At 38.6% G+C, this 19,642-nt stretch overlaps 1 protein-coding gene across 1 annotated transcript in view; it reads right to left on the bottom strand.

Moving 5' to 3' along the window:
- CATSPERE (catsper channel auxiliary subunit epsilon) overlaps positions 1–13,818 on the bottom strand; it is a 144,756-nt gene extending 130,938 nt beyond the window's left edge. The window contains exons 1-2 of the mRNA XM_043486222.1: positions 13,723–13,818; positions 4,815–4,863 (exon numbers count right to left, since the gene is read on the bottom strand). Coding sequence (XP_043342157.1) covers positions 4,815–4,863; positions 13,723–13,787 — 114 coding nt within the window. The 5' untranslated portion in view covers positions 13,788–13,818. The remainder of the gene's footprint in view (positions 1–4,814; positions 4,864–13,722) is intronic.
- Positions 13,819–19,642: the final 5,824 nt, after the last annotated feature.

Below are 19,642 nucleotides of genomic sequence, written 5' to 3'. Positions count from 1 at the left end.
CTATACCACACTCCAGCCCCTTCAGGCTGTCTCCATGAAGCCAACACCAGTCCTCTCCCTGGGTCTGTCCTCTAAACCCTTGGTTATCTTTCTTTGTGAATGTCAAAGCAGCCTATTTTACTTTAACAGTTCCTAGTAGTTAAGGATGTGCCAAGATTTGTCAGTGACCCCAAGGGGGAGAATCTATCAGCACTTAAGATTCATGTTGATTAGCATCCAGATCCTCAGGCAGTAGATTTTAAAGTGTGCAAATATATATTGTCCCGAGGGACTGCTGCAAGTTGAACCTCCAGGAAGAGCAAATAGATGGAAATGGACTTTTCAAAATGTTTTCCATCAAGAAGATTCATGGACTGTTTAATCCCCAAAGTATCTTATATAAGCTCTATTTTCTTTCTTTCTGTAAATATGGCTTTTAAGCAAGCATAATACCACTGGTTTTATGACTTACTCTCTTGACTTTTATCAGCCTTCTTCTCTGATAATCAAACCCTTGCTCCTAATCTGCATTTCTGAAATGACGTAACTGCATTGTTTTGGTGACCAATCATCAATTAAAAATGAAACATTTCTGTCACCTACATAAAAGTGATAAAGGAACAGTTGAGAGGAAAAGGGATAATTTTTTTTAAAAGACTAACAAAGTGGTCAATCATATAATAAAGCTGTTCAAGAAAAAAAGATGAAGTATATAAATAACATTAGAGAAATAAAACAATTACAAATAGAAATTCAAATGGCATGTAAAGATCATAAAGAAATAGATAAATTTGAACACAACTGCACATTTTAAAAGGAAATAAAGTTTTAATAATCTAAATGGGAAAAGAATTTGAAAAAGAATAGATACACGTATATGGATAACTGAATCACTTTGCTGTACACCTGAAATTAACGCAACAGTGTTAATCAATTCAACTCCAATATAAAATAAGTATGTTTAGAAAAGAAGATATAGTTTTCATAGATTCCTTTTGCCTGATTTTGAATAATGTAAATACAATAATGTATGTAAATAGAATATAAATGCAAACTGAGAAATTACTTTGTAAAATCTTTTGGCACCATCTACTAAAGCTGAACGTATGCACTTGCCCTATGATTTATTCCACTCTTAGGTATACCCAGCAGAAATACATGCACATGTTAACCAGAAGATCAGTATAAGAATGTTCATAGCAGCCCTAATCACAGCAGACTAAAAATGGACACTACTGAATTGTTTATCTAGAGTAGAATGATACACATACTGTCTTGTGTTAATTCAAGGGAAGACTGTAGAGAATTGAAACTCCAACTACATGAAATATGTGGCAGACAAGGATGAGGATAAGTCAAATATATCAGTAGGAAATAAGAAAGTTAAGAAATTAACATATCCATATATAGAACAAATCGCTGAGAAAAGAAGAGAAACGAAAAGGCAAAGGAGGAAAGGAAAGATATAACCATCTGAATGCAGTGTTCCAAAGAACAGCAAGGAGAGATAAGAAAGCCTTCTTAAATGAACAATGCAAAGAAATTGAGGAAAACAATAGAATGGGAAAGATCAGAGATTGCTTCAAGAAAATGAGAGATACCAAGGGAACATTTCATGCAAAGATGGGCACAATAAAGGACAGAAATAGTATGGACCTAACAGAAGCATAAGGGATTAAGAAGAGATGGCAAGAATACACAGAAGAACTGTACCAAAAAGGTCTTAAAGACCCAGATAACCATGATGGTATGATCACTCACCTAGAGCCAGAGATCCTAAAGTGTGAAGTCAAATGGGCCTTAGGAAGTACTACTAGGAACAAAGCTAATGGAGGTGATGGAATTCAAGCTGAGCTAGTTAAAATCATAAAAAATGATGCTGTGAAAGTGTTGCACTCAATACGCCAGCAAATTTGGAAAACTCAGCAGTGGCCAGGACTGGAAAATGTCAACTTTCATTCCAATCCCAAAGAAAGGCAATGCCAAAGAATGTTCAAACTATGACACAATTTCACATGCTAGCAAAGTAATGCTCAAAATCCTTCAAGCTAGGCTTCAACAGTACGTGAACTGAGAACTTCCAGATGTAGAAGCTGGATTTAGAAAAGGCAGACGAACCAGAGATTAAATTGCCAATATCTGCTGGATCATAGAAAAAGCAAGGGAATTCCAAAAAACACCATCTATTTCTGCTTCACTGACTACACTAAAGCCTTTGACTGTGTGGATCACAATAAACTGTGGAATATTCTTAAAGAGATAGGAATACCAGACCACCTTATCTGCCTCCTGAGAAACCTGTATGCAGGTCAAGAAGCAACAGTTAGAACCAGACATGGAACGACAGACTGGTTCAAAATTGGTAATGGAGTACCTCAAGGCTGTATATTGCCACCCCACTTATTTAACTTACATGCAGAGTACATCATGAGAAATGCCAGGTTGGATGAAGCACAAGCTGGAAACAAAATTACAGGGAGAAATATCAATAACCTCAGATATGCAGATGATACCACCCTAATGGCAGAAAGTGAAGAGGAACTAAAGAGCCTCTTGATGAACGTGAAAGAAGAGAGTGAAAAGCTGGCTTAAAACTCAACATTCAGAAAAACAAAGATCATGGCATCTAGTCCCATCACTTCACGCCAAATAGGTGGGGAAAAATTGGAACCAGTGACAGACTTTATTTTCTTGGGCACCAAAGTCACTGTGGACACTGACTGCAGCCATGAAATTAAAAGACACCTGCTCCTTGGAAGAAAAGCTGTGACAAAACTAGACAGTGTATTAAAAAGTGGAGATATCACTTTGCCAACAAAGGTCCATATAGTCCAAGCTAGGTCCATATAGTCCAAGCTATGGTTCTCCCAGTAGTCATGTAGGGACATGAGAGTTGGACCCTAAAGAAGGCTGAGCGCCAAAAAATTGATGCTTTCGAACTGCAGTGCTAGAGAAAATTCTTGAGAGTCCATTGGACTGAAAGGAGATCAAACCAGTCAATCCTTAAGGAAATCAACCCTGAATATTCATTGGAAAGACTGATGCTGAAGCTGAAGCTCCAATACTTTGGCCACCTGTTGCAAAGAACCAACTCATTAGAAAAGACCCTGATGCAGGGAAGATTGAGAGGAGGAGGGAAAGGAGATGACAGAGGACAAGATGGTTGGATGGCATCACCGACTTGACAGACATGAGTTTGAGCAAGCTCCGGGAGAGATAGCGAAGGACAGGGAAGCCTGGTATGCTGCAGTCCGTGGGGTTGCCAAGAATCAGACATGACTGAGCAACTTAACAACAACAAGATATAGAGAGCAAAGATGATACCAAAAAATAACACAGAAACAATAAATTGTTCTAATAGATGCTGGTTTATTCTATGGAGAAAGTAATGTAAAGACCTATCTTATCTTATATACAAGTTGGACTCCAGATGTTATTTATGATCTTTATCTGAAACGTAATAATATAAAGCATATAATAGAAAATGTAGGATAAAAATCTTTGCAACTCTAGATAGACAAAATTTTTTCTTAAAATTCTAAAAAAGTATAAACTTTTTTTTTAAAGATTTTTTCTTTGATGTGGATCACCTTTAAAGTCTTCATTGAACTTGTTACAGTACTGTTTCTGTTCTGGTGTCTTGATCGCAAGGCATGTGGGATTGCAGCTCCCCAACCAGGGAACGAAACCACACCCTCCCCCCAACCCTGCATTAGAAGGCAAAGTCCCAATCACTGGACTGAAAGGGAAGTCCCCAAAAAAGTATAAATTTTAAGGTTAAATAAAGAAGCAGATGACTTGACAAAAGTCATCGTTTTTAAACAAAATTATGTATCCGTGCACAAAGTCAATGGTTAGATGAGTAGATAAGAGGCTACAAAATGATAACCAAAACATTTAAAATCAACATTTGACTAATATATAGAGTAGAATGTATATAACACTCTGTGTATCAACAAAAAAGGAGCAGAAAATTAAACGGAAAATGAGCAAAGTGAGCAGGCTGTTCAGAGAAGAGCCCCGCATAAATATGGGAAAAGAGGTTCATAAATCACTACTTATCAGAGAACTGAAAATAATGACAGCATAAACTACTAGTATGTGGTAACGAGATTGGTGAAAAAAGGGAAAATCATAGTATCAAATATTGGTGGAGATGTTCACTGAGTAAGAATATAAATTGTGATTGCCAGTTTGAGAAAAATCTTATAGAATTTAGTTAAATTAGGTGTCTGTTTCCCTATGTCCTAGCAATCATAGCTAAATAATTATTGCACAAATTTATAAATGACATGTAGAAGGGCATTCATCACAATGCTGTTAGTGGTGGTAAGAAGCCATTCATCCATCATTGATTGGAGGGATATGTAAATAATATACACATACTAGTAATCAGGAAGCCTTAAGAAATGAACTAGACATAGTATTGAAATTAAAAAGTAATGTACAGAAGGAAATCTATAGCTGGATGATCATGCATCCTGGTTTGTCTAAACACTCCCAATTTATACCTGTTGTCCCAGCATAACTATTAATAGCACTATCTTTCATTCTCAGTAGTTGAGACAATATATTATATGGTCATCCTATCTGTATCATAACACCATTTTGTGAATGTTAAATTACAAAAACATCGAAACAACACGACCTATTTTTCACTAGATACAGATTTCAAGGTATTTATTGGAGGAGGGAAATATGTTAGGAAGATAAAGAGGATGAGGAAATAAAAGAATGACACTGCACCGTGCACCTGAGTATGATTAACTTTGCTCTCTGTTGTGAAGTCAAAAATATTAATACTTAACTATAGTTTAAAAAAATTAAACACTTACAGTACTTCTGGTACTAAAAATGTCATAGTTTGGGCTGTTACTGTAATACCTGCAGAGGAAAATGTCAAATGTGAATATTAAAACTATGTCTCCTCCAAATAAAAGGGATTTTAATACATGGTCAAGAGCTCCCCTAGTGGCTCATCAGTAAAGAATTTGTCTGCCAATGCAGGAGACAAGCATTTGATCCCTGGACCGGGCAGATCCCCTGGAGAAGGAAATGGCAACTCACTACAGTATTCTTGCCTAGGAAATCCCATGGAAAGAGCAGCCAGGTGGGCTACAATCCATGGGGTTGTAAAGAGTCAGACACAATTGAATGACTAAACAACAATATATGGTCAGAGCAAGCCTAACCCTTGTGGGCTGCCATGAGCTTTACATTTCTGCTCAAGCTCCTTCTTAGAAAGTGTAGTCAGAGCTAAAACTGGGGACATCAGTGACATCAACCCCCAACTCAAGATGTGTTCAAGGTTACTTAGTATCTGAAGACACAATAGTAAGAACTAAATACTTTTGCATCTTATTTTTGTTTTAGAATAAAAACTGTTGAAGAATATTGGCTCTAACTCCTTCACATATAAACTCAGTTCAAATAGAATGAATACAGATTGAAAGAAAAAAAAAAACAGTATTTCTTATTTGAAACACTGAAGTAAAGAGCAAATTTTTGTGAGTTGTAGTGATTATCATTTCTATTACTCAGGGTACTTTAATTTCTGTCTATATGAAATATAGACAATAAAAATACAATATAAGTCACCTATATAATTGAAATTTTTCTGGTGGCCACACTAAAAAAGCAAGAAAAAACAAGTAAAATTGCTTCTAATAATATATTTTATTCAAAAGTAACCTCATTTGTACAGTGCCAACTCACTAGAAAATACCCTGAGGATGGAAAAGATTGAAGGCAAGAGGAGAAAGGGATGACAGAGGATGGATTGTTGGATGGCATCACTGGGTATTGAATGAGTTTGAGCAAACTCTGGGAGACTGTGAAGGACAGGGAAGCCTGGCATGCTGCAGTCCATGGGGTCACAGAGTTGGACATGACTGAGCAACTGAACAACAACCAAGCAGGACCCTACGGGGTCTTCCTGGAACAGATCTCTGTCCCGTATGTCCTCTGCTTTGCCCCATTTATTGAAAAGGTTTAGTCTCCCATGTCTCCTCTCCGTCTCAAAAGGCTGGCTTAAGAATTAATGAAAGAGAACTTCCAGTTCAAGATGGTGGAGTAGAAGGACATGCGCTCATCTCCTTCTGCGAGAGAACTAAAATCACAACTACTTTTTGAACAACCATCAACAGGAGGATGCTGGAACCTACCAAAAACAAATATCCCACGTCCAAAGACAAAGAAGCCACAGCAAGATGGTAGGAGGGCCACAATCACGATAAAATCAAATCTCATACCCGCTGGGTGGTGACCCACAAACTGGAGAACAATAATACCAAAGAAGTTCTCCCATTGCTATGAACGTTTGGAACCCCACGTTAGGCTTCCCAGCCTGGGAACCCGACAAAGGGACTGGGAATCCTCAGGGAATCCGACCTTGAAGGCCAGCAGGCTTTGATTACAAGACTTCCACAGGACTGGGGGGAACAAGAGTCTCCAGGCTTGGAGGGCATAAGAAAAACCTTGCATGCACCAAGATTCAAAGCAAGGAGCAGTTGACTCCACAGGAAACTAAACCAAAACTACCTGCTACTGTTGAAGGGTCTCCTGTGGAGTCATGGGTCAGCAAGGACTCACCACAGGGATGGGACTGGCAGCAGTTGTCTGGGAAGGTCCCCTTTGATGTAAACTCTCTTGGCGGTTGCCATTAACCCTGACCATAGAGCCCCTAGACCCCAGAGCTGAGTCATCTCAGGCCAAAAAAATACCAGGGAGGGAGTGTAACCCCACCCATCGACAGATAACTGGATTAAAGCTTTATTGAGCCTGATACTATGGACATCGTACGGAAGACAAGGATCATGACCATCCCCATGGAAAAGAAATGCAAAAAGGCAAAATAGTTGTCTGAGGAGGCCTTACAAATAGCTGTGAAAAGAAGAGAAGTGAAAAGCAAAGGAGAAAAGGAATGATATTCCCATTTGAATGCAGAGTTCCAAAGAATAGCCAGGAGAGATAAGAAAGCCTTCCTCAGTGATCAATGCAAAGAAATAGAGGAAAACAACAGAATGGGAAAGACTAGAGATATTTTCAAGAAAATTAGAAATACCAAAGGAACATTTCATGAAAAGATGGGTTCGATAAAGGAGAGAAATGGTATGGACCTAACAGAAGCAGAAGATATTAGGAAGAGATGGCAAGAATACAAAGAAGAACTGTACAAAAAAGATCTTCATGACCCAGATAATCACAATGGTGTGATCACTCACCTAGAGCCAGACATCCTGGAATGTGAAGTCAAGTGGGCCTTGGATAGCATCACTACGAACAAAGCTAGTGGAGGTGATGGAATTCCAGTTGAGCTATTTCAAATCCTGAAAGATGATGCTGTGAAAGTGCTGCACTCAATATGCCAGCAAATTTGGAAAACTCAGCAGTGGCCACAGGACTGGAAAAGGTCAGTTTTCATGCCAATCCCTAAGAAAGGCAATCCCAAAGAATGCTCAAACTACCACACAATTGCACTCATCTCACAGGCTAGTAAAGTAATACTCAAAATTCTCCAAGCCAGGCTTCAGCAGTATGTGAACCATGAACTTCAGATGTTCAAGCTGGATTTAGAAAAGGCAGAGGAACCAGAGTCAAATTGCCAACATTCGCTGGATCACCGAAAAAGCAAGAGAGTTCCAGAAAAACATCTATTTCTGCTTTATTGACTATGCCAAAGCCTTTCACTGTGTGGATCACAATAAACTGTGGAAAATTCTGAAAGAGATGGGAATACCAGACCACCTGATCTGCCTCTTGAGAAACCTGTATGCAGGTCAGGAAGCAACAGTTAGAACTGGACATGGAACAACAGACTGGTTCCAAATAGGAAAGGAGTACATCAAGGCTGTATATTGTTACCCTGCTTATTTAACTTATATGCAGAGTACATCATGAGAAACGCTGGGCTGGAAGAAGCACAAGCTGGAATCAAGATTGCCAGGAGAAATAGCAATAACCTCAGATATGCAGATGACACCACCCGTATGGCAGAAAGTGAAGAGGAACTAAAAAGCCTCTTGATAAAAGTGAAAGAGGAGAGTGAAAAAGTTGGCTTAAAGCTCAACATTCAGAAAACTAAGATCATGGCATCTGGTCCCATCACTTCATGGGAAATAGATGGGGAGACAGTGGAAATAGTGTCAGACTTTATTTTTCTGGGCTCCAAAATCAGTGCATATGGTGATTGCAGCCATGAAATTAAAAGACACTTACTCCTTGGAAGGAAAGTTATGACCAACCTAGATAGCATATTAAAAAGCAGAGACATTACTTTGCCAACAAAGGTCCGTCTGGTTAAGGCTGTGGTTTTTCCAGTGGTCACGTATGGATGTGAGAGTTAGACTATAAAGAAAGCTGAGCACCGAAGAATTGATGCTTTTGAACTGTGGTGTTGGAGAAGACTCTTGAGAGTCCCTTGGACTGCAAGGAGATCCAACCAGTCCATCCTAAAGGAAATCAGTCCTGGGTGTTCATTGGAAGGACTGATGCTGAAGCTGAAACTCCAGTACTTTGGCCACCTCATGCGAAGAGTTGAATCACTGGAAAAGACTCTGATGCTGGGAGGGATTGGGGGCAGGAGGAGAAGGGAATGACAGAGGATGAGACGGCTGGATGGCATCACCGACTCGATGGACATGAGTTTGAGTAAACTCTAGAGTTTGTGATGGACAGGGAGGCCTGGTGTGCTGCAATTCATGGGGTCGCAAAGAGTCGGACATGACTGAGCGACTGAACTGAACTGAGCAAGGCCCTGCCCAAAAGAGCAAGACCCAGTTTTTCCCACCATCAGTCCCTCCCACCAGGAAGCTTATACAAGCCTCTTAGCCTCATCCATCAGAGGGCAGACAGAAGAGGCAAGAAGAACCACAATTCCACAGGAGCTAAAACAAAACCACATTACAGAAAGTTAATCAGCATGAAACAGCAGAAAGTTACCTCCCAGATGAAGTGACAAGATAAAACCAAGAAAAAAGAACTAAGATGGAGATAGGTAACCTTCCAGAAAAATAGATCAGAATAATGATAGTGAATATGATTCAGAATCTCAGGAAAAGAATGGAGGCAAAGATTGAGAAGATGCAAGAAGTGTTACCAAAGACCTACAAGAACTAAAGAACAAAGAGAGATGAATAATACTCTAGAAGGAATCCATAGCAGAATAACTGAGGCAGAAGCACAGATAAATGACCTGGAGGACAGAATGGTGGCAATCACTGCCACAGAACAGAATATAGAAAAAAGAATGAAAAGAAGACAGCCTGAGAGACCTCTGAAACAACATTAAACGCAGGAGCATTCACATTATAGTGGTCCCAGAAGGAGAAGAGAGAGAAAGGACCTGAGAAAATATTTGAAGAGGTAATAGCTAAAAACTTCCCTAATATGGGAAAGGAAATAATTGACCAAATCCAGGAAGCACAGAGAGTAACACTGTAATCAAACTGACAAAGATTAAAGACAGAGATAAATTTTAAAAGCAACAAAGAAAAAATAACAAATAACATACAAGGGAACACGCATCAGGCTATCAGCTGATTTCTCAACAGAAACTACAAGCCAGAGGGGAATGGCATGATATATTTAAAGTGATGAAAAGTAAGAAACTACAACCAAGAATACTCTACCCAACAAGACTCTCCAGATTTGATGGAGAAATCAAAAGGTTTCTAGAAAAACAAAAGTTAAAAGAATTTAGCATCACCAAACCAGCTTTACAACAAATGCTAAAGGAACTTCTCTAGACAGGAAACACAAGAGAAGGAAAAGACCTACTGAAAATAAAACCCAAAACAATAAAGAAAACAGTAACAGGATCACACATATCGATAATTACCTTAAATGTAAATGGATTAAATACACCAACCAAAAGACATAGTCTGGCTGGGCAGGTGAAAATGTGCAGGTATGCACTTTCACTTACCATATTATTCTGCTTGACCCCTCCAAATTGTGTGTAATTATTTTATATTGTCAGATTAATCATGTTCCCGTTATGGCTTGCAATTGTAATTATCTTTTATTTTTTGTCTGGCTATTGATTGTGAAAACTGATAATCATATTTTACTATTGTGATTATGTAACTATTACTCACTTAACAACATTGTATCATGATTGGTCAACAGAAAAATTATAGAATTCTATATCACCAAAACCATCATTTAATAGAAAAACCTGTAATCACTTTTTAAAGTCCGTATGCATATCAGAATTATCTTAGAATTTTTTGAAAACTGTGAATGCCCAGGTGTTGCTTTTTTTTTTCTTTTTTTGGCCAGTGCTCCAGATATGTTTCTATTGAGCAGCCATGTTTAAAAACAATAGGACTATATGAAGATCTTTTATCTAGTTTGTTTCACTTTTATTATTCCATATTCAGTGCTCCCATTTCATTTAGCTTATGTTTTCCAATTTCACCATCTATTCTTTTTTTAATGGATGTTTTTTCTCAAGCCTTTATCGAGTGTAGTATAAAAGCTTTTGTATACATATATATAATATATATTAACATTTTAGAAAACTCATGAATTTTTGCCTAACTAAAAAATTTTTGACATATTGATTCCACTTGTTTAACTGAGTATGAACAGAATGCTAGATTTCCAATTTAAAAAAGCAGATATGCAACAAAGGTTTACTGTATAGCACAGGGAACTATAATCAATATCTTGTAATAACCTATAATGGAAAATAATTTCAAAAATAACATGTGCATATATATAACTGAATCATGCACACACATAAAAGAATTCTAGTGTGTTAAATTTAGTAATGTCTATCTTTTTGCAGTTTTTCTAAATATCCTATGGACATCTAATAACATATGAGATACAAAATTTTAAATATATTTGTGTATGATATGATTAATATAAATTAAATATAAATTTATTACATTTCAATTATTAATGCCATCATTCAAGATGCTCCTATTCTTATTTTTTCAGCACTTGATAAAATATTCTCAGAGAAATGCTAATATGTCTTACTATGATTATATTTTTTTTCTTTTCCCTTATATTTCTTCTGGTTTTTGCTTTACGTATCTTTGTTTCTTGGTTAAGGTGTCTAATGGTTGATGATGTCTATCTTCTTTGTGAACTGTACCTTTTATCATTAAAAATATTCATTTTTGTTTCATTTAAAATAAATAAATTTTAAAAAATAAAAAGAATGAAAGAATGTGAATGTGTAACAAAAAACAGCAGTTGGTCCTTGAGAGCAGGTAACAATTTAAATAACAGATCAGCCATATAGCAGTCACAGAATCTTCAGTTCCTCTCTGAAAGCCATAGATAAGAGTCTAATGCACATTACCGAGTTGTTTTGCAGATACTAAAACCCCAACCAGAAGCAGAAGTGAGCTGCATGCTGACCACTGGATGGAGCCAGAAGTGTGATTATTGAGATTCCCAAAATACCACCCTGTTACTTCACCATCAACCAATGAGAGAACTGTGTCCAAGCTAATCATATATCCTGAGACCCGTCCCCTCAAACTGTCTTTTAAAACTCTTCCCTGAAATCCATTGGGGAGCTCAGGTCTTTTGAGTATTAGCCACCCATACTCCTTGCACTTGGAATAAACCCTAACTTTCTTCATAAAAACCCAGTGTCAGCAAATTGACTTTACTGAGCTCCAGCAAGCAGACCGAAGTTTGGTAACAGTGGTAAAAAGTTTAGATAAATACCTCTTAGACCTAGGGGCAGGAAAAGATTCTTAAACAAAAACATCTACCCTGGATTTCTCAACTCCCGCTTCCAAAAGGCTAGCAATAAAATAAAAATCCATTAAGTTCAAGAAAGCTCCTCCTTTAAAAGCACACCTTATTAAGAACTAAAATTCAGGGAGTCTGACTACCACAAAAAAAAACAAAAAAACAAAAAAACACCAAACTTTTTTTGTCTTCTCTAACCCCTAATTTAAACTGAGCATTTCCTTCAATTATGAATGTACACCAGGAATTGAAAAACTATGTTCTTTGGGCCAAATTCCATTTGTGTTTTGTAAATAGACTTTTATTTGTACACAGCCACACTATTTGTTTACCACTGTTTATTACTGTTGTCCCCTACTATGGCAGAGTAGCTAAAACAGATAGCATTGCTTGAAAAGCCTCAAATATTTAATATCTAATCCTTTACACTAAAGCTTGGTGATCTCTGGTGTACAACATAGCAAATATTATAAACTCCCTTCGCTCACAGGTGAACCTAAATAATATCAACTACAATAATTTATTGATACATGTGTTAAAAGTTTGAAATATATCATGGTTTTCATGCCTCACAACACCATGAGATAGGTTTTATTATTTCATTTTGTAAAGAAGAATATTAATTTTTAAAGTTGTCAGAATGCTATGTTTTAATTTGTTCTCAGTACTTCAATGACTTTCCAACCACTTTTACTCTATTTGACTTCTCCATCTGTTCACTGAGATGCTATGGATCCCTTCGCTCTGAAACCTCTATAATAGTTTTATTGTTGGTATCCTTATATTTTAATGTTGCACTGTGCACTAAGTCACTTCAGTCATGTCTGACTCTGTGCGACCCTGTGGACTGTAGTCTGCCAGGCTCCTCTGTCCACGGGATTCTCCAAGCAAGAATACTGGAGTGGGTCGCCAGGTCCTCCTCCAGGGCTATCTTCCCAACCCAGGGTTAGAACCCGCGTCTTCTACGTCTCCTGCGTTAGCAGGCAGGTTCTTTACCACTAGCGCCACCTGAGTTAGAAGGTAATAAACAGAAGATTCACAAAATGTGATTTTTCCGGGTAACTATCTGTATTTTTGGTGGCTCAGACGATAAAAGGGTCTGCCTACAATGCGGGAGGCCCGGGTTCGATCCCTGGGTCGGGAAGATCCCCTGGAGAAGGAAATGGCAACCCACTCCAGTACTCTTGCCTGGAAAATCCCATGGACAGAGAGCCTCATGGCGCTCCCTGCAGTCCATGGGGTCGCAAAGAGTCGGACAAGACTGAGCGACTTCACTTTCACCTGTATTTTTAACCTGTGATGAAAATGTAAAATATTTTGATACACTTTCCAATCCAGCAGCCACCTAATGCTGACCAAAAAACTTACATGGAGGATCCCTCAGAACTTTAAAAATTTCCTTCTTCATTATCAACCCACTTTCTGCGGGAATTACACATTCTTACTTTGTGCACATTTTTAAAGCACCCTCTCACAAATCATTCAACCAAACTGCCTAACATAAACCATCAACTACCTAGTGAAGCTTAGTGAAGGGCCCCCACTCTCATTCCTGGGGGAGACTTTCTGGTGCTCTCAGTGCTCTCTGGCAAAAGGGTTCAGAGTGGGATCCACCATCCAGGAAACCAACACAGGAAAGTAACGCGAAACTACGGCGGGAACTTGAGGAGACAGCTAAACCCTAATTTGTTGTTGTTTGTTGTTTAGTCGCCAAGTCGTGTCCGACTATTTGCGACCCCATGGACTATAACCCATCAGGCTCCTGTGTCCATGAGATTTCCCAGGCAAGAAGACTGATGTGGTTGCCATTTGGTTGCCATTCCCTTCTCCAATGCGTGCCCTCGTTTCCCGCCCTCATTCCCTGAAAACAGTGAACGGGCGGCGGGGAGCCGGTGTTGGCGCCAGAACTGAGGAACGAGGCTGCGGTCCACTGGGGCGCCAGGCCCCGGGACGCTAAGGCGCAGGGATATGGCCCCGCCAGCCCAGCCCCAGGGACGCCCCCTCCCGCGACTGGCGTCTCTCTACCTCCACAGGGCCGAGCCGCAACAGCTCAGCCAGGACAGCAGCACCGCCATTCCTGAGGCGGACATGGCGCCGGCTCGCCACTACCCAACAGCCGCGCCAGGGGGTGGCTGGAGGTGCTCGCGGCCCGCGGGGGCGGGGCGGGGCGGGGCAGCCGCTCTTCGCCAGGCGCTGGCGTGTGCGCATGCGTGCAATCGCGCGCAGAGGCCGAGGCTCACCAGTTAGTTACCGGAGGAGAAAATATAAATCAGATTTTAGGAAAAGCAACACTGTGCTTTTATGGAATGAAGTAGCATAACCACTTGGGAAAATGGGAATTGATTGGATGAAGGTGAAACTTTTAAGCTAGTGTATCGTTTAGCCCAAATCTTCATTGTGACAGCATTTAATCACTGCAATAGCTGTTACATACCTAGAAGTACCCTCTCTGTTCCAGGAAGCAGGCACTCGATAAGTGATTTTAAAATTGAACAGAAATGAATAGTAACGTGTGCTTATTGAACATCTGCTTTATGCCCAACACTACCTCGTGCACTTGAGTACAAAGAAATAGGATAGCATTCTGATTTGCAAAGGGATTTGCAATCTTGTAGTAAAGCCTAAATAAACAACAAAGCTATCACATAGTGTTATAATCTGTTTACTTGTACCCCAAATAATTTACATCCTTGAGGACGACAGTTGTATCTTTAGTTGTCTTTATTTTATCGTGCCCAGCATAATCCTGTTTTCTAGTAGGTTCTCAGTGTTTACTGACTTAATGAATCACTGAATAAAAGTTGTAAAATTTGTTCCAGGGACTATTAGAGAATGTGATTGTCTATATACAAATGATTTGAGAGATACTACATTTTATGCGATTTTATTCCCAGTTTCTTGCGAATCAAATTTATATCAGAACTAGATGTCATAGTTAATATGTGTTGTAGTTGAAAGAGCATTTGATCAGCAGTAGGTATCGTCAAACACAAAAATAAAGCAGCTAATTATTTTATCAGCAAAATGGGTTTATTTGGGAATAGCAGAGAATTGCAATTTGGGGACAGGCAAACTTTGGTGAATCAGAGACAAATTTGGAGAACAAAGGAGAAGGGACCTGCTTTTATTAGGTTTTAGGAGAAAATGCTTGAGTTGTTTTGAACAAATGTTCACTGGAGAAGAGCCAGGGTCAGATGTTATGCAGTTTCTCTTTGGGTGTAAGTGGTAGTGCTTTGCCGGTAGGTCAGGGAGTAGTCTTCCTTTTTCTTAAAAGCAAGAGATAAAATTGCTCTGTGAAAAATACCTTCCCTTATACCAGAAGAAAAGTAATATTCTTATCTTCCTTCTTGCTGCTGGTTATGCAGACTGCAACAAGTGGCAAGTGGGTGAGAGCTCCCTTTTCAAGACTTCCTGACTCCATTTAAGATGACGTTTCCTTTATTTATTTTCATACACACCCCCATTTATTTTCACATCTCAACTCCAGCACTGTTGTAGACACATCAAAACTCAGAAGGAAAGGTCCATGGTTAACTCTAACTTGGAAGCAATCTAAGGAATCTGATAAGTCTGCATCCTTTCGATATATATACTATTTTCCCCACCACATAGCAATTAAATGACATGGAATTGCTGGGCAAGAGGAGTGAGGTAGGGGGCAGCGCACAAAATAAGATGGAGTGGCTTTGTGGGAACAAGAATATCCTGTTCTTGCAGCAGCAAAGAATCAAGGTAAACAGAGAGACAACAGGACCATGCCTCAGCTCTCGTTCTTGAGCCAGGGCCAAGGCTGTACAGACAGTACCTGCTTTCAAATGACTGATTACTTACAATTGGTGGTTACCTTATTATAGTTGCCCAAGTTGGGTGAGCTCACTTTCTGTTGAAAGCCCTATTGTTTTATCTTGAACTTTACCTCCCCTTTGACTGGGGCAACTTCTCCCTGAAACGGAACTCCCATAGCCACCCAGCTCCTATTTCACATCTCATACCAGAGCTTGTTCAGGACAAAGTGGGAGGAAAAGATAACGTATAAACCTGTGGGAACTGATCACTCCCCCCTCACCTCCTTCCAGCCTTAAGTCTCCAGCCCACATTTCATATCCTCACTAGTTCCCCCAGGTCACAGTTCCATTCTGGCCCCTAATCTGAAATAGATTGTCTGGAGTCACTAGGGACCCTGCACTAATTGTGACAGAGGATATATTCCTAGGATATCAAATGAGAATTGTTTGTCATAATCTTGTGTTTGGGGTTCATATAGTTTATGTCATAGGCTACAAACTACTCATGGATAACTTTGTTTCCATATGAAGCAAAATACATTTCAACAGACATGAAATGAGTTTTAGTGGACACTTCTGTCACTTAACCCTAAATTCTGACATTTAGACACATTCGGGAATCCTTGATCATTGAATTGAAAGACTGGCACCACCGATGTTAACACCTTTATTTTCTTACCCTCAGAGGACTTGGCCAAAATCATGGCCACATTGATGTACACTCTGCATGACCTTCTACCATGTCTGTTTTCATGTCTTTGTCAAACAGCATTAGAAAAAAGTGCAATACCTAATTTCGAACCCACTATTCCTACATCAGAAATATAATTCACTCTAATCTCTAACTCCATATTTAAAATTTTCATGAATACTTTTAATTAGTCTCCTTAAAATAGCATAACATCCAATGAAGTTTGAATTCCCTTAACAAGTGTTTATCGAACTATTAAAATGCAGCAGACATTAAGCCAGGCATAAAACATATAATAGTAAACAGAATATTCTTGGTCCCTACACTTACAGAACTTACCTTTCTTGGAGGTGAGCAAGCAGAATCAAGCGTTTAGTTTTTAAATGTATATAGGTTTAGTAGATAATAGACAAGAAATGTAGTCTAATTTTGAAGGATCTAAGAATCTAATGTTTAGGAAGATGAGCTTTTTTTTAAATAGGATCATTCATTGGTAACATTTTTCTAAAACCCATTTTATTATAAAAACATATATTCAGGAAAGTGCACGATAGATGTGTATGATGCTTAACAATTTGTTACATAATCGCTATGCAAATTTTTAAAAAATGGAACATTATCAGCATTGCATAAGCCCTCCTTATGCCAAAATTGTTACTCCCACTTTTGTCATGAATCAAGCATCCATATACTTGGGTCTATTTCTGAGCTATTTTGTTCTGTTAGTCTTTCATCTATCCATGTGACAAGCTGTGATATCTGTCTAATAGAAGAATTCTCCCCTCTTGTTTTTATCCATGATTTCTTTGGCTGTTCTTAGTCCTTTGCATTTTCATATAGTTTTTAGAATCAGTTTGTTTAATTTTGCAAAAAAAAAAAAGAAAGAAAGAAAGTTGGGGTTTTATTGAGATTTTATTAAATTTATATCTCAATTTGGAGAAAAGTTGACATCTTTACATATTAGCCAGTAGTAGGCAAACTTTTTTCCTAAAAGAGCAGATAACACATATTTCAGGCTTTGTCTCTTAGAGGAAAAACTGAGGCTATTATGTAGACACTTATATAGCCATTTTAAAAGGTGAGAACCATTCTTAGCTTGCAGACTCCTGACTCTCAATAAATCAGATGCTGTTTTGAATGTATTTTGTCTGTGGACTGCAGTTTTATGGCCCAATAAATTTAATAAATTTATTTTCTTTTAATTTTTCTCAGTAATGTTGTATAAGGTTTTGGGTTGCAGTCTTACATATCTATTAGTTATTCTTTCCATTGAATTCTAAATTTTGGTTATTGAATTTTAAAAAAAATTCTAGAATTCACTTGTTTTTTCACATGGTGAAATTTCCAAACTGTGTATATCTCCTTGAACAGAAAAAGGAGTTACTTTATAGTCTATGTCTGAAAACTTCAATGTCACCATCCTCTATGGGACTGTTCCCATTGTCTTTTTTTCTGGTTTTTCGTTGTTTCGTATGCTTGATTATATTTCATTGTATTCAAGATATTACAGTAACAAAATTGTTTGTAGAAACAATTTCAAGGTTAGGATGATATTTTCATCTAGAGAGGGTTTTTGATTGCTTATGCCAAGGGTTTGAGGAAGCTCCCACTCAAGGATCAGTTCAGTTCAGTCACTCAGTCATGTCCGACACTTTGCAACCCCGTGGACTGCAGCACGCCAGGCTTCCCTGTCCATCACCAACTCCTGGAGCTTACTCAAACTCTGTTGAGTCGGTGATGCCATCCAACCATCTCATCCTCTGTTGTCCCCTTCTCCTCCCACCTTCCATCTTTCTCAGCATCAGGGCCTTTTCAGATGAGTCAGTTCTTCGTATCAGGTGGCCAAAGTATTGGAGTTTCAGCTTCAGCATCAGTCCTTCCAATGAATATTCAGGACTGATTTCCTTTAAGATGGACTGGTTGAATCTCCTTGCAGTCCAAGGGACTCTCAAGAGTCTTCTCCAACACCACAGTTCAAAAGCATCAGTTAGCTTTCTTTATAGTCCAACTCTCACATCCATACATGACTACTGGAAAAACCATAGCTTTGACTAGATGGACCTTTGTAGGCAAAGTAATGTCTCTGCTTTTTAATGTGCTGTCTAGGTTGGTCATAGCTTTTTTCCCAAGGAGCAAGCGTCTTTTAATTTCATGGCTGCAGTCACCATTTGCAGTGACTGGGATAATTGGAAGTTGAGCTGCAATCCCCTCGGTAAGCCTTTCTCTTTCCTACTTCTGGTTCACCTCTATTCCTCGGGTATAGAGGGCTTCAAACCAAAGTGAGGGGCATTCACCAGGTCTACTCCCCTTAGACAGGCTCTGTCCCCTACTTCTGGAAGGCTGTCAAAATACCCATCAGCCTCTGAACTGCTTCCTTCAAGTATGAGGAGTGCAGGAAACTCATCAAGTTTGATGAGTGCAGTGGCCCAAAACATTAAGTCCACCTCCTAGGGCCTCCATCTCCTCGGTGATCCTGGTCTATTAATTCTTAAAAAAATATTCATGTGCTCTCTGATGTCTTTGGAGTTTTAAAATATTTTTCCACCCTTTCTAGTTGCCTTAAATGGGAAGGTCAGCCCAATTTTCCTATCCATTATTATAAGAGCAGAAGTCCTCATTAGTTATATGTTAGAGTTACCTGAGTAGCCTCATTCATACACAACATGGTAACAATATGTAAAACATTAGTACACCATTGTTCATCTTTGATTCCCTGTTAAAAAAAAGAATTTTGTAGAAACAGTCAGGCCTTGGAAAAATCAATTGCTGACCTCAATAGTAACTGCAGGCTTTTATACTTACAGCAGCAAGCATGGGTTACCTCTTATCTACCTACAGCAAATAGCAGCTAACTGATTCACACATCTTTATTGAGAGGCCATTGTATGTGAGGGGAATGAAGAGATGACAGTCTCACTTTATAGCAGAACTAAGTGACTAATTAATTAGTTGACAAATCTCAAGATAAACCCCAAGTTTCAGGTTTCAGCTCTCTTCTGCTTTTCCAGATTATATATTCTTCCCAGGGACTTGCAAGAATCTAATTTCCACTGCTTAAATGCCTTTATTTCTCTCATATAAAACTGAAAAAGCAGAATAACAACTTGGTGTTTTTGGCTACAAAAACATTTTGGATAATAATGTATAGTAATTTTCAAAAAGATAATATCATTACCAACAAGTATACAACTTTTCATTAGAAATAAAATAAATCCAATTAAACAGTGAGATGATATTTTTTGAATCAAAGTGGCAAAATATTCTTTTAGTCATAATAAATGCACAGTGTTAGGAAAGGTTCAGAGAAATGCTGTCTTATTTAATGCTCTAGAAATGCTGGGGGAGAATAAATTAGCACAGCAGTTTTTGAGGAATATGTGTCAATACAGCAAAGCCTTGAAAATGTGCATACCCTGCAACTCACTTTTAATGATGTAGCTTAGGAAATAATTAAGAGTGAGATGGCAAC

This window comes from Cervus canadensis, chromosome 13 (assembly GCF_019320065.1).
Source record: "Cervus canadensis isolate Bull #8, Minnesota chromosome 13, ASM1932006v1, whole genome shotgun sequence".
Lineage (NCBI taxonomy): Eukaryota > Metazoa > Chordata > Mammalia > Artiodactyla > Cervidae > Cervus > Cervus canadensis.
The sequence above is the reverse complement of the archived record's forward strand: the minus strand, read 5'-3'. Positions and strand labels throughout refer to the sequence as shown.